We start from the raw sequence: 15,634 nt of genomic DNA, 5'->3' as shown, positions 1-15,634 counted from the left end.
AGTGGTTTTCTTAGAGCACTTAGGCTTCATTCACCAATAAAACTGGCCGCCCCAAAAAAGGTGCTTTAAAGTGGCGTTATTTGTCTCAAAGTGAAGAAATACATCTGACTACGTTTCATCATAGTTTTGCCAAGGAACAAAATACCCGTACATTGCAGATAATTTTAATGCCCCACCTACGATAGTAGAGGGGCATTATGTTTTCTGGTCTGTGCGTCTGTTCGCCTGTCCGTCCGTCCGTCCGTCCGTTCGTTCGTCTTTCCCGCTTCAGGTTAAAGTTTTTGGTCAAGGTAGTTTTTGATGAAGTAGAAGTCCAAATCAACTTGAAACTTAGTATACATGTTCCCTTTCATAAGATCATTCTAATTGTAATGCCAAATTAGAGAATATTTATTTCACGGTCCACTAAACATAGAAAATGATAGTGCGAGTGGGGCATCCGTGTACTGTGGACACATTCTTGTTTCACATGCATTAATAAACTTTTTTATCAAACTTTGATGAAATTACTCAATATTTCTATTTGCATTTCTTGGTCTCTAGAAGTCGAAAAAAAATTAGTATGCTGCTTTACATATAGGTGTTTCCTTTTACAGGGTTTTCTTAAGGGAAGTGTATGTTCCTATATCATGAGTACAAACACGTGCCTTGGAGATCTTTGTTATATGAGAATTTGGCATGATAATACGGGTGAAGGCAATGACTCCAGTTGGTACCTACATAAAATTGTCATTCACGATCTACAAAAAGAAAACAGGTATTCAACTATACAAGTATATTATTTATAGCTGATTATCTTTTTTATTAGTATTTTTGATTAGAGAAATTCGTGTATTCTTGAGTTTAAAAGTCAACATTTAATTGTCTCCGAGTTTAATATTATTCTTTATATTAGTTTTCCAGTTTTATATGTTTTGAAAGAAAAATAAGGTTTCAACGGTCATGCAAAGTTGATGTTAGAAATGTTATAATTTGGTTATTTGGTTTTGTTAAGTCCTATTTTCATTGAGCCTTTTTAAATTATACGTTTATAAGCGTTCCTGATGAAGGTCAATACATGAAATAATTTCGGACGCATGAAATTTACAAAAGGTTTTGTTTTTCATTTTCTTGTTATAATCAAGTATTTAAACATGTTCGTTCAAATCAGATAATGCTAGATTGATAAAGTGCATTTATAGTTCTTCATATTCAGAAGAAATTAGTTTCTAACGTGCTGGAGCAAATATGAAAAAATGAAATGAAATACAATGTAATCTCTAACATTATTTTTTCTAGTTTCATCTTTCTATGTGATGATTGGTTAGCCCTTGATATTGGAGATGGTATGATAGACCGCGTTATACCGTCGTTGTCAAAGAACAACTTGGAATTTGAAACGTTAATTTCGCAACACACAAGGATGAACATGACAGAGAATCATCTATGGTTATCTGTAATTCTACGTCAGCAGAGGAGTGCATTTACACGTGTACAGCGATTGTCTTGTATTCTGGCGTTACTGTTTCTGGCAATGATCAGCAATGCTATGTTTTTCCAGCCGGAAGACGACAAACAGATAATTGCGGATTCTGTGCAAATTGGCACATTCCGTTTCTCACTAAGAACTCTGTATGTTTCTATTGTTGGTGCAGTTGTATCGATCATTCCTATCTTCATCGTCACATATTTGTTTAGAAATGCAAGATCAAAAACTTCTTTGCAAGCAAACAAAGAAAGGTCACCAGAGCAAAAAGAAGATAAATCAGAAGGTAAAAAAGAGAAGAAAGAAAGTGAAATAATTTCTGAAATGAGAACCAGTGACAAAGAAGTTATACCTGATATTAAAATTGTGGAAAAGGAAAAGCTTCCACACTGGGTTATTTACATTGCCTGGACAATAGTTATTCTTGCAGTCCTTAGTTCAGCGTTTTTCTTGTTACTCTATAGCATGCAGTGGGGAAAAGAAGTGTCAAATGAATGGCTTGCCAGCTTTCTTTTATCCTTTTTTGAATCTCTTTTAATTGTGGATCCTATAAAGGTACGTATTATCAGTTATAGTTTGTCAACTTGCCATTTTTATGAATCAACATTTGCATATGAAGTTGAAGTTGAACGGATGTTCAATGGTTGTCGTTTGTTGATTTGGTTTATCAATGTTTCTAGTTTCTAGTTTTGTCTATATAGATTAAACCGTCCGTTATAGCTGTCTTTTCGGTGTAAGCCAATGCTCCGTGTTGAAGAACGTACTTTGACCTATAATGGTTTACTTTTATAAATTGAGAATTGAATGAAGAAGTGCCTCATTCACACTCATAACACATCTTCGTATATCCATTTATAATTTCAGATTAAAACGGTGTTCCATACTTTGCGTTTTATATATTGTTTACATATGAGTGCAGCTCAAACGGCAGATTTTGATTGATTAATAGATTGATTGATTGATTGATTGATTTGCATTCCTCTTTAACAATATATAGCTATTTTGTCGCGATCAATTGTTATTTGATGAAGGAAGCCACCGACATTTGACAATTCTGGTCAATTAAGATTTGAGTCGAGTGCATCTGCCAAATGCGTGATTCAAACTCTTAACCTCAGTGTTGACAGGCTAGTGATAAAGTAGTTATGTCAGCGTATATTTGTTCCGCCTAACAGAAGTTCCACTGGAAATTCTGTTATAAACAATGTCAGAATACCTATTCCTGTTGGAACAAATATTCTATACTATTTATTCCGTTAGGAACATATACTGTATAATATATTCCAGAATACTTTTTCCTTTTGGAACTTATATTATGAAGGAACTTATATTCCGTGACAATTCGACTATACAGATCATTCGGCTACGGAGTTTTCTTCTGAAGCTTTTGAATTTAGAGTTTAAGCTCGTAAAAGTGTAGTCATCTCTCTACAAATTATTTGGTTGCCATCATTGTTTGGTCAACTTTTAGAGAATATAGATAATTCCAGATGCATATAACTAATATCTATAGTTCTTCTTTCAACATTTGTCTCATCGCCAAATTAGACTTAACTTCAGAAATGTTCCATCTTTAATGTACGTGGGGTTCAAGTAATATTTTCGTCTGTCTGTCCGTCCGCCTATAGGTCTTGCACAGAGTAATTACAGATTATATGTATTCGAATGCATTCGTACTTGTTATGGTTATTTGCCATCATTTTCTCTAGATCATAATGTATGGTTAATTTGATTTGACAATTCTTGCGATAGTTTAATGACAATTCGTTCTCCTAACGACAATGCCACCTTGCCAATGTAATCACAAAATCCACCAGATAGAAAATATTCATACTTACAGACTTAGTTTGTTGTAATATCTAAATGAGCATATTTAACAGTAATGTTATTGGACAAATATTGCAAGAGTATTGTGATTTATTTTTTATTCTGTTGAACTCGTACAATATAGTAGAGTGCCCAGTATCTAAAAAGACGTCTAGTTAACGAGTTTAAGTTAACGGATAACACACGGCTATTTTTATATGCAAACTATTGGAAAATCTTTATATTTTCCAATCATGAATGTCGTCGTAACCTCCCGCGGTCACGTTTTTCAAAATTTTGTGGTTTCTTAGTGTACCCAAAAATACCTCCTCATACAGGCCATACTCAGCCCGAAAAATTAAATTATTGCTTTCTGGTTATTTGTTCAATTGATACTTATCATTTAGCCTAAAAATTAAATTTATCATATAACGAAAGCTGAAAACATTTATATAATATATAGTGTTGTCAAATCGTACACTTTTGCCTAACCGGTTACTCGTATAATCGTTCGACCGATAACCGGTTAACCGGTAGTTTAAGTTGATGTTTAAAGGCCTTATCAATAGTACCCTACACATCGATATAAGAAGAAGTGGTATGAATGTCAATGTGACTACCTTCCATTCAAGTCATAAAATTTACGTTATTATAATACGATGAATTGAAGTTTGTGAGTCTTGTCTGTGATGATTCCTGTCGAAGTTGACTTTTAAGTAGCAAATACACGGTATCAACAATGGCGTTTGTACTTACTTCAGATTGAAAAATAGAAAAACACCTCTTGGTCTCTTAGAATTGAATAAGTCTGAAACCGAGATTCTTCCATTTTGTCTTGTTGTCTCCGAAAATGATGTGAGGTGTTTAAATTGATTAATCCTGATATTCGTACCATCAAGTATACATTGATTACATTCACGTTGGTTTGCTTTTTACAGTGTTTGAGTTAGCATTTAGTTTAAAGTATGACAAAGACTTGCACGATGGAGATTGCACATTCAGATGTAGGTCTACCCAATATAAGATAAAAAAAAAATAATGAAGTGAATCGTAAATTTTAATCGTATTACTGATTAAAAATTACTGTTAAAAAAATTTGTAACTAATTATGTTTCCTTAAGATCTTGCCCCGAGCTGAGAGAAAAGTTCTAATTAATTTTATATTTTTGGATTAACAATAGCAAACAACATACTGGACAATTGATTCGTCAAACTAATTACCACAACGACAATTTTCAAAGAAAACACAACTATTTCATGATTTCAATACAAATTTATATCATATAGATAATCTATTAGAATTGCAAAAAAATCCGGTTAACCGGTTAGCATTTTTGGTATTCGGTACCACCATTTGAACGACCGAATACTGAATACCAAAAATGCTAACCGGTTAACCGAATTTTTTTGCAATTCTAATAGATTATCTATATGATATAAATTTGTATTGAAATCATCTTGAAATACTTATACTTAAATTATTAGTGTTGTCAACGGTTAACCGTTGACAACACTAATAATTTAAGTATTTAACCGTTGACAACACTAATAATTTAAGTATTTAACCGTTGACAACACTAATAATTTAAGTATTTAACCGTTGACAACACTAATAATTTAAGTATAAGTATTTCATGATTTTAGTAAGACTATTTTTCTAGCTGAAAACCACATTTTTAACGAAAGAAAATTTATTGTGTGTTACTTTCATGCGATTGTTACTCTGATTACATCAATAAGACATGGTTCATATGTGTGCCAAATATCTTTTGTGTAATGTTAACCAGGGAGAAGAAAATAGCAATTTAAAACACAAATTTAGTAATAATTCTGCCTCGATTCAATCACGCCTTTCTCGTGCCGTTAATCGATTTTTAGCTTACACTATCAGGCCATTAACCAGGACAATTGTCACTAACTTAATTTCGCCTTTTTGCTTGTTGTATGGTCGATTTGTATGTTTTGAATAGTCCAGGTGGTTTAAAGATCGTTGTTTTGTTTTAGTAATTTTTTTTTTTTTTTTGGTTTTTATAACTTTAATTGGTTTTTTTTAAATGATAGTTTTGTTATTGTAATTTACAAATCAAATCCTTCGGTCATGTTTCAGACCCGGAATATAGCATACATTCACAGACCTGTTAAACTATGCCCATCAAACCCTAAACGAAATAGGATTAAAATACAATGATGATGTGTGTTATATGTCAGGGTTTGTGTACTGAATTGCTTATTAATATGCGAGGAGTTAGACTGTTCGTGTTTTGTCATGCTGTTGTCAGCTTATCTTCATTTTATAAGTTTTTAATGTCCCTTTGGTTTTAATTCTCATGCCTTTTTTGTTTACAATTGTTTGTAAAATCATCGGTGTTGTACATAACTCTCTCCCCTATTACATTTTGGAATACTTGTAAACGTAATAGCCAATTGTTGCTTATTTAGTCATCTGTATGTATAGGGTGGGGTGATTTATCTGTTTCTAATAGACGTTTTGTTTTCATAACTTAAAACCCCCTATTCTCCGTTAACAGTATGGTTTACTCCTGTAAAGCAAAGCTATACACAGAGCATTAAATTCAACCTTGTTCGACGTTATTGTTACACAAATTTCGAAACAAATCATTTATATATACTCTTTCACACCCAATAACAGAAATCTGATATTGACGAACATCTTACTATCATTAAAAGACGTGAAAAACACTTTTTGCTTTCGACAAATTATTAAAGTTGAGATCTAAAAAACATCTTTAGATGACCGTGATATGAAAAACAATACATAACAAATCACCGCACGTAAAACTAACAATCAAGCGACAGGACTCTAAACGATCAGTGTTTTATAAAGGCAAAAGTAGTTTTTCAACCTTCAAATCTCGTCAATTGATTTGAAAAAAAATAGAATCAAGATAACACACTGGGGGAAAAGCATGAACTCCGAAAGCAGCGTGACCGTATGTGACAAATGTTCAGTTATCATCGGCCATGCCCTTGTTCAGGCGTTGGATAAGAAAGTGGACTGATGCATACGGACGGTGCTAACCGACTAATTGTGTCTGGTTATTTTTAAATGGATATTTTGTTTGATGTTCGATTGTAAATCTTTGTTATAATTTGTTTTAAAATGTGAATAAATAATGTCTTAATAGGAATTGTACTGTGTTTGTAAACAACAATCCACGATTGGGTGATTTTCCTCAATGTTGAATTTCTCTTGTATTCTCAAATGATACATACTGCATCTCTTCAATACGTAAAAATTATTAGCTAGTAATAATTGCAGACCATTCCGCTTTCTCGACGAATAATCACCAACCTAAATACGCAATTTAATTACGCAATTTAATTGAGCAATTCATATTTTAAGTAAATACATAATCTAAATCTGTAAACTTTGTATTACCGAGAAATTTGAAAAAAAACTATGTATTATTCAAAAATTAATTCATACTATGTACTCAATATTTCAGGTACTACTGTTTGCGATGTTGGTGGTGATAATAACAAAGAGACCAGTTGAAGGAGATGAAGTAGAAGTCGATCTAGAATCTGTTAGACATGCATCTAAATTTACAAATCAAATGAATATTGATTTCAAAGAACTTCAAGGTATCGTATGCTACTCATTTTACATTTTCATATTAAATTTCTTGCAATTATAAAATAGGAATAACAGTTGAATCAATTGTTATTTATCGAGGCATTGTGTTTGCCTTTTGCCCACTGCTTTTGTCAGAAAATGTCGGTATCGTGCCAGGAATATGGCAGTTGTTTTCCAATTGTTCCGTTTAATGGTATTGTCGATCGATTGTTTTTTTTTTGTCAGTTTGAGTACAATAAATCCCTTTTTTATGACTTTTATATTTTACATATTTTATTTACCGTGGTTTTGTTATTTTAATTAATAATTGTTTGGTGTTTTCTGCAATATGTAAAGTAGCTATGGCTTGAAATAAGAAAATATATCAATTTGAAATCTTTCAAAAGTGTAACAGATAATATAAGAAAAACAATTACTTCAAATTAATTGAAAAAGACTAATGATAAATAATAAATATTAGTCCTAGTAGTTCAAAATACGTATTGTCCATGGTAAGTATTTCTATTATTGGCAATCATACCGCTCCTTTTTTAAATTGACAACAAGATTTAGTTTTAGGGACAGACACATTAATTAAGAATGTACACGTGTTTGTGAGTGCACAACCGTATAACATCAAATAAAAACAATCAGTTAGAAAAAGGATGATTCGTCAAATATGTACTAAGAACATAGGCAGATAGGGGCCAAAACAAAACAAAGTATCGTAGTTAAAGTAACAACAGTAGTATATCACTGTTCAAAAGTCATAAAATCGAATCAAAGAAAACAAATCCGAATATACACAGTAACTGAAACCTATTAAAACACATTAGATTAATAATGTGAGGAAATGTTAACTAAGTATAGAAAAGGGTCAAACAACAACAACAAAACATAGATTCCAAAAAAATATCAACATATTCAATAAGTATATGTTATCATAATGTGTCAAACATTTCAGAGCTGCAGATGGCAGTTATTTCCGCGGGAAAGACTATGGATAGTAATGCTCTCAAAAAGAAACGACGTCAACTTCAAAAAGAAAAGAAGGCAAAACGTGCCTTCGTTAATCTTGTTCTACAAGTTGTGTTTGCTTGTTTGATGTACACTATCAGCTATTTGAGCAGGGATCAAAGAGCATATCTTCTTAAAGCAAATATTGAAAATCAGCTCTTTCAATCCAGCAAATATCAGTTTGGTTTTTCAAAGGTAAGTTACTTATGGATAATTGTCTAACACAAATTTTAGAAATAAATGTATACATGTTATCATGGCAATAATTGAGAAAAAAAACTGTTATTGTAGGGGAATTACAATTGTTCTGGTCAATGCAAAATCAGAAAAGGATACTCAGTTTAAATTCATATTCTAAACCTTCGCACATGCAAAAAATATTATATTCCTGTATAACATGTCACCCTTTCAAATAAAGGACCCCAAACCTGTTAGTCTGGTGTACTAAATTATAATCCTGGTACCTTTGATAACTATTATGTCATGAAACTTGTCAAGGTAAAGTATCATTAATTGAGTAAGAATTTGTAATAAGACGTTATATAAGAGTTGTGGATGAAAAATTGGTACCGCTTAAAGCAATGTCAATGTTTATGCATTAGTAAGAGAAACAATTCGAAAGAATTTGTATATAAGCAAATGAAGTTCGCAACAACATTATATGGTAAAACAATTCAGGGGTTTCAATATATGGAATTAGGAGTTTAGAATGAGTTGCTATCAATTATGTGGTAATTTTTTTTTATAAATTTCCTGTTTACAAAACTTTGAATTTATTGAAAAACTAAGGATTTTGTTATCCCAGGAATAGATTACCTTAGCCGTATTTGGCACAAGTTGTTGGAATTTCGGACCCTCAATGCTCTTCAACTTCGTACTTATTTGGCTTTATAAATATTTTGATATGAGCGTCACTGATGAGTCTTATGTAGACGAAACGCGCGTCTGGCGTACTAAATTATAATCCTGGTACCTTTGATAACTATTGCTAATACAAACTGAATACCCTCAAATGTTTCCCTGAAGATAATATATATCAATTCAGAAAACCCTGATGTTTAGGACAAATCTCTATGCGAAATTGATAAAGACTGAATAAAAAAATTGTCTTAGAAAAGCTAATGACATGAATACTTTGTAAATTGTGGTCCCGGAAGATCATATATAAAGTCGGGAATACCCTAATGTAAATAACAGATCTCTATGTCAGATTGATTAAGACAGAATGGAAGAATACAGATAGCCATTTAACTTCAATTAAGATGTAACGTTAATTTCTCTCTACTGTCCTAAAAACAGGATATTTGTTGTTATCAAGATCTGCTCAAGTAAGAAACATCTTGTACAATTATTAGTCTATGCCAATCAATGTACTTTCTAATTTGGATTTCCATTATGTAGGCTAAAAATATCAGAATAAATATAGGTTTCCAATTATTTCAAACCAGTTCAGTTCATATTAAGTATATCTGACACCATATGCTTTATCATCTCTAAACTTAAAACCATATGCATAAAACTGATATTTGCTTCTATAAATTCACGTTCAAAAATAACATTGAGAAAATAAAACATAAAACCTGAAGAGTGATAGAATAGTTTAGTGTGCAGATATCACCATGTCATCCAAACGTTAACCCAAAGATCAATCAAGGGAAAAAATGATATATAAGTTTAAAGTACATTATGTCATAGAGATTCTGTGATTGAACTCAGCCAAAATAACCTATCACTCCATACGATCACTTCAGAGAAAAAACGTTGAAGATACCTGGTTAATTGTGTACGCCAAGGGAACGGTAGTTTTCCGAGGATAAAATCTCTTTAATCATTCGAGAAGACAAATAAGGGTGCAACCAAATATTAAGAGAATCGAATTAAATAAAACTAAAATATGGTTCGTCGGCAGAGTGACATTGACAGACAATGATGATAAAAATAATATAAGTAATGAATTGATTTCAATTTGACAAAATATCAAAACTGATAAAAATATTGATTAAAAATGAGAAACAGACAAAAAGGGAAGCTTGTTAAATTTAGGGACTGACGATAAATGTTAAGCGAGGTGTTCGTGCTGAAAAGATTTCTACATAACAAAATAATGACTTATTCTAAAAGGTAAGTTATGCTCTCCGGACATTCCGGCGTCATGAATTAGCAAAATAGTATAAAAAATGGCAGAAAAAAGTAAAATGACAAAAATACTGAACTCCGAGGAAAATTCAAAACGGAAAGTCCTTAATCAAATGGTAAAATCAAATGACAAAACACATCAAACGAATGGACAACAACTGTCATATTCCTGACTTGGTATAGGCATTTTTAAATGTAGAAAATGGTGGATTGAACCTGGTTTTATAACGCTAAAATTTGTACAGTCGCATCAAATTTTAAAATATTCATCAATGATGCGTGGACAAAACGAACAGCATTAATCAATCAATATTTAAAGAATAAACATTGTCTAAATGACATTTACTGGTATAAAAGATCTAGAAATATTTTCGCATTTCGTTTATTTACTATTTTAGGTCAGTTCGAAGGAGTCTTTCATGACATGGATAAATGACACATTATTACCGGTGTATTTCCCTACGTCATCATACAACGGTGGAAGCATCAGCGTTCTTGATAAATTCTTCATTGGAGATTTAACAAATTTACGAGTAGGGTTAATACGAATGAGGCAACTTCGGGTAAAGAAAGGTAAAATATGTCCTTTACAGAATAATAAAAACTGATAAGTAATAGTCAAAAAGACATATTTGGAACTGATTTCTGTAAATGCATCTTTGTAATACATTGACTTACATTTCAGTCTCTTATATTTGTCATTATATTCTCTTTCTATAATGTAAGTCGATCGTTTTAACTTTGTAAACTATCTATAAAATATAACTGATATAGTACATCTTCCGTCTTTTCATTCGATTTCACCCAGGGAAACCTCGTACCGTATTCTTCTTAACTTTGGTAACTGCTTGTAACAATAACAATACGAAATCTAAGAGATAGACATACACAGTTTTTTTTCACGTCGTAGGTTAGTGTTTGTCCTTTACAATTATAAAGATACCAAGATATAAATCGACAACAATCAGAAATGTCAATAATATTAAGTATTTAAGTAAAATACAAAACACTAAGATATTAGACAGAAAAAAATAAGATGTTATTTATTACAGAAAACACTACCATATCAAATATGGCAACTAATGACGACATGGAGATGAATGATATGCCCGTGGTGTCAAACGCCCAGACCAGAAATTAAATAGCATTAATAAGAACTGTAAATCTTCTGTTTGGTTTCAATTTTTTCCAACAAATCATACTTTATTTGACATTTGGAAGAACTGTTGTAAATCAAGCATCACAACTGAGTCTTATATAGACTTAATTTGCGTCTATTAATTGTAGTCCTGGTTTCTTATGTAATATAATTTAAAACAAGAATTAAAATCGCTTTCTCAGTACTCAGGTATCCAACTTTTATTTCAATCCGTTGGAAATAACAAGTACAACGAGACACAGAAAAATACTATAAAATTTCTTAAAAGTACTAGTGATAAATGTTAACCTTAAAGACGTCTTCTGTTTCAGTTTGGATACAAAATATATCATGATTCAAACTACTCCTTTTTATCATTTTTTCTTTGAAACAGAAAGTTGTTTTGGACCATCGGTTTTGCACGGACACTTCTGTGCAAGAAAGTATGATTCAGACAGTGAAAATAAAGATACATTTTGTGATGATTGTTCAAAAGTATGGAGTCCTGATGCTTGGCATTACGTATCAGCTAAAGAATTATGGGGTACAGACTTGTTCGGAACATATAATGTCTATGGCGGCGGAGGTTTTATCAACAAACTTGAAAACGACAAACCGAGAACAGAAAAGATAATCGGAGAATCGGTCATCAACCAATGGATCGACAGACTTACTAGAGCTGTTCTTGTTGAATTCACTTTGTATAATGCAAATGTTAACATGCTTGCATATTCAATATTCATGGTTGAATTTCCAGAAACTGGAGGAGCATTTACCTGGTTTGATACTCAATGCTTTCGACCAACAGTGTTAACAGACTCAACAGGCTTATTTTCAATTCTCTGTTACATTATCTTAGTGTTGATAATTATAATAATTACCGTCAAACTTATTAAAACAATCAAAAAAGAGAAATTGAAAGCAATCAAAAACTTGTGGAACATAGTTGATATCGTTCTTTGTGTATTCACTTATGTTGCTCTAGTTGTTTGGATTTTCAAATATATCAATACAAAACGTGCTCTTGCTATATACTATAATGACAAAAGCAAATTTGTAAACTTTCAACATATAATTATCTGGGAATATATGTTTAACTGTATTCTAGGTGTTCTCTGTTTTGCATGCACCATACGGCTACTGAGAGCTCTTGGATATAACCAACGTCTGACAGAAATTGCTACCGTTTTAAGGATTGGAGGAAATGAAATATTAAAATTTTTCGTCCTTTTCTTTTTTGCCTTTACTGGTTTTACAATACTTGGATATCTTTTGTTTGGACCAAATGTTTTCGAATGGCGCAATTTATTTGTCTCTTTTGGAAGTCTTACAAACACTTTGATCGGAAGAAACAGTTTAGATAAGCTGATAAGAGCATCTCCGAACTTCGCCGAATGGTACTTCTTTGTATATGTTTTCTTTATGCTGTTCACAATGATGACAATTTTCCTTTCAATTCTCAACCAAGCGATTGAAAAGGCAAGAGCTCATCCAGATTATACTGCACAAACAATAGGAATTTCTAACATAATAAAAGGCACATTTGATGATGTATTACAGATGTTTGGTATTCATATTGGAAGAAAGAAAAAGAACGTCCCTAGTGAGTAAATTGTGCATTTTTCATTTGCTTTTGTTAGTGTCTGTAAATTAAAAACGGGGTCTTGTTGCTTTAAGCCCTAATCACACTGTCACGTTTTACTACGTTTGAAAATGCTACGTTTCAACTACGTTTTGAATAAAAATGTTTTGAAAAATAGGTTTTACTAGGTTTGTGCGTATTAGTACGTGAAGACCAACGTTTCGACCAAGCATTGAAACGTTTCGCTACGTAGTAAGCATGTTTTGCTACGTTCCGCTAAGCTTTGATAGTATTTACTAGGTTTCAACTTCGTTTAAATTTTCGCTACGTTTGTTGTTGAATTCAAGTTTTGAGCAAAGGATCAATACGGGTTTTTTTTTACGTTTCTACTACGTTTCGATACGCTTCGTTATGTATACTCCCGTTTCGCTACGCTTTCAAAACGTAGGAAAACGTAGCTCTTGAAACGTGACAGTGTGACTGGGGCTATAACCGAGTAGTATAAGTAGTCAAACTACTGTTTCAGTAACTTGTCAACACTAAGGTGGTTCGGACGTGGCAGGTGCACTTTACTCAAATCATTATTGACTACGAAGGTCAGTAATTTTTCTTCCTTTACTCCAGGTTCCTCAACAAATAAAAACGGATCTCCACGAACAAGAATAATAGTGCTGAAAGCGTCGTTTAACACCAATCAATCGATAAATCGATACATTTTAAATTCTAATGCAACAACGTTTGTAACGTTCATTTTGATTGGATAACGTCACTTTCTTACATAGCATCAATTGACAATTGATGCTATGGGACGTACGCGCAAGCGCAGACGGCATATGACAGATTTTAAATACATGTTTTAACGTTGTTTTCTGTCAGTTTCATTAGAATGGAGATAACAATATTGTATTTTAAGCTCCGACGGCATCAATTTGGGATTTGATGGTCGCAAATATCCGTTTACTGTCTCCGCTAACGCGTCGCCAGTAAACTTAATTTGCGACCATCAAATCCCCAATTGATGCCGTCGGAGCTTAAAATACAATACAGTTATCTCCTAAACGTATATGCTTGTTGAGCAGTACATTCATGATGTTTGCTTCTGAATGTTTGAATTTATTCATGGTAATAAATAATCGTGTAGGTTTTTATTAAAAAGATGTTTTAATAGTTTTAACAATTCAATCAAACTTTGATGCTCATTTTTAGTTTGTAAATATTTTCAAAAAAAAGAAATCTTTATACACTTTATCAGTTTATCACATTAATATTTTTCTCATACCACTTTTGAGTCATTGGTAAATAATTTATTATTGACATTTTATTTAAAGAAACCTACAAGCAATCTAAAGAGAATCCAATGGTGAACACAGCAAATGTTATGCATCTCGTAAGAGAAACATTCAAGGAATTGATGCTAGAAACTCATGTAAGTATAAGTTTATTCATTTACTCTCATATATATATATATATAAATAAGAAGATGTGGTATGCGTGCCAATGAGACAAATCTCCATCCATGTCACAATTTTAAACCATTATAGGTCAAAGTACGGTCTTCAACATTGAGCCTTGGCTCACAGCGAACAGCAAATTATATAGGGCCCAAAAATAACTAGTGTAAAACCACTCAAATGGGAAAACCAACGGTCTCATTTATATAAAAAAAAAACCCGAGAAACAAGAAACACTAATGAACCAAATCAACAAACGACAACTACTGTACATCATATGATCTTCGAATAGAAAACAAAGGTTATTTTTAATGCTTTTGGTTTATAATCCTAACTCGTTGGTTATAGAATCCTATCAGGGAATGATACTGTTGGTGCTTTCTTTGTAGTCGTAATATCGTAAGATAAACGAATCTAAATAGAATACATTTGCTAAAGAAACATGTAATTTAAAAATATTAAGATATATAAAACTCCTTGATATTTTTTTCAATTCTATCAAGAAGCATTATATATTTTTTTGTATGATTTAATTTCTCTTTTCAAAGGAAGAGGAACAAAAAACTACTCCAAGCAAAGATAAAGGCAAATCCATACGTCATGTCACATTCAAACCAAATGACCTGCCAAAGAGGCGTACTGATTACCATCTGATGAATACATATGATGCTAACACTAAATCATCCACTGACTATTCCAGAATGTCTGACTATGATGACAAGAACATAGACCGAATAACACCTAGTAACATTAGCCTTGAAGAGATGAATATGACAGACCCTCGGAAACATAATGAATACTATGAGGTGTACAAGCCATATTTGTAATCAATTCAGATTGACCATTTTATTTTAAACTTTTTATTGTTGTGTGTTTTATACGTTATTTGTTTTTACTGAATTTTTGAACATTTTTAGACACGTGCTTTATTCAGCATACGAACAAGTTATCAGATTTACGTGGATGTTAGTACCGTAACAGTTTTCAAACATAACTGTTCAAATCACCTAATTTCTGTTGATAACCAAATTTATACAAAACTGCTTATAGCAAGCAATCTGAAGTATGTGTTCTTTTAACAAGTACAGGTACTACCATTTGAAATAACATGATTCAAAATATTGTACTAAATTGAGTCTATTTTAAAAAAAAACTAGTATATAATTTTGGAGTGAAGTCTTTCAAAGACAAACTTTAGGTGTAACACCACTAATTCGGGCCCAGCTAGAAAGCACATACAAGAAAGTAGTACATATTTAACACAAAATAGTTCCTACGCATGAGTGTAACTTTCAAAATATATAGAATATTTAGGTAGTTTTGGCATCAAATGAAAGCTGAAGGACTGGTGATCATTGTAGAACACTTTTGGACTTAAAATTTTGAATATTAAAAAAACTGCACCAAATTTTAAAAAGATGGTACATTTAGTCTGTTTGTTAGATCTGAAGTACCTGTTTTG

General features: G+C 32.0%; 1 protein-coding gene across 1 annotated transcript in view; it reads left to right on the top strand.

Annotated features, from left to right (window-relative positions):
• Window positions 1-15,136, top strand: part of LOC139488228 (uncharacterized) — a 73,940-nt gene extending 58,804 nt beyond the window's left edge. Inside the window, exons 20-27 of the mRNA XM_071273707.1 lie at window positions 597-757; window positions 1,279-2,020; window positions 6,739-6,877; window positions 7,813-8,060; window positions 10,400-10,574; window positions 11,534-12,742; window positions 14,050-14,147; window positions 14,721-15,136. Of these exons, the coding sequence (XP_071129808.1) occupies window positions 597-757; window positions 1,279-2,020; window positions 6,739-6,877; window positions 7,813-8,060; window positions 10,400-10,574; window positions 11,534-12,742; window positions 14,050-14,147; window positions 14,721-14,999 (3,051 nt within the window). The 3' untranslated portion in view covers window positions 15,000-15,136. The remainder of the gene's footprint in view (window positions 1-596; window positions 758-1,278; window positions 2,021-6,738; window positions 6,878-7,812; window positions 8,061-10,399; window positions 10,575-11,533; window positions 12,743-14,049; window positions 14,148-14,720) is intronic.
• Window positions 15,137-15,634: the final 498 nt, after the last annotated feature.

The sequence above is a fragment of the Mytilus edulis genome, chromosome 9 (assembly GCF_963676685.1).
Source record: "Mytilus edulis chromosome 9, xbMytEdul2.2, whole genome shotgun sequence".
In the NCBI taxonomy this organism is placed as follows: Eukaryota; Metazoa; Mollusca; class Bivalvia; order Mytilida; family Mytilidae; genus Mytilus; species Mytilus edulis.
This window is presented reverse-complemented; position numbering and strand designations above follow the sequence as displayed.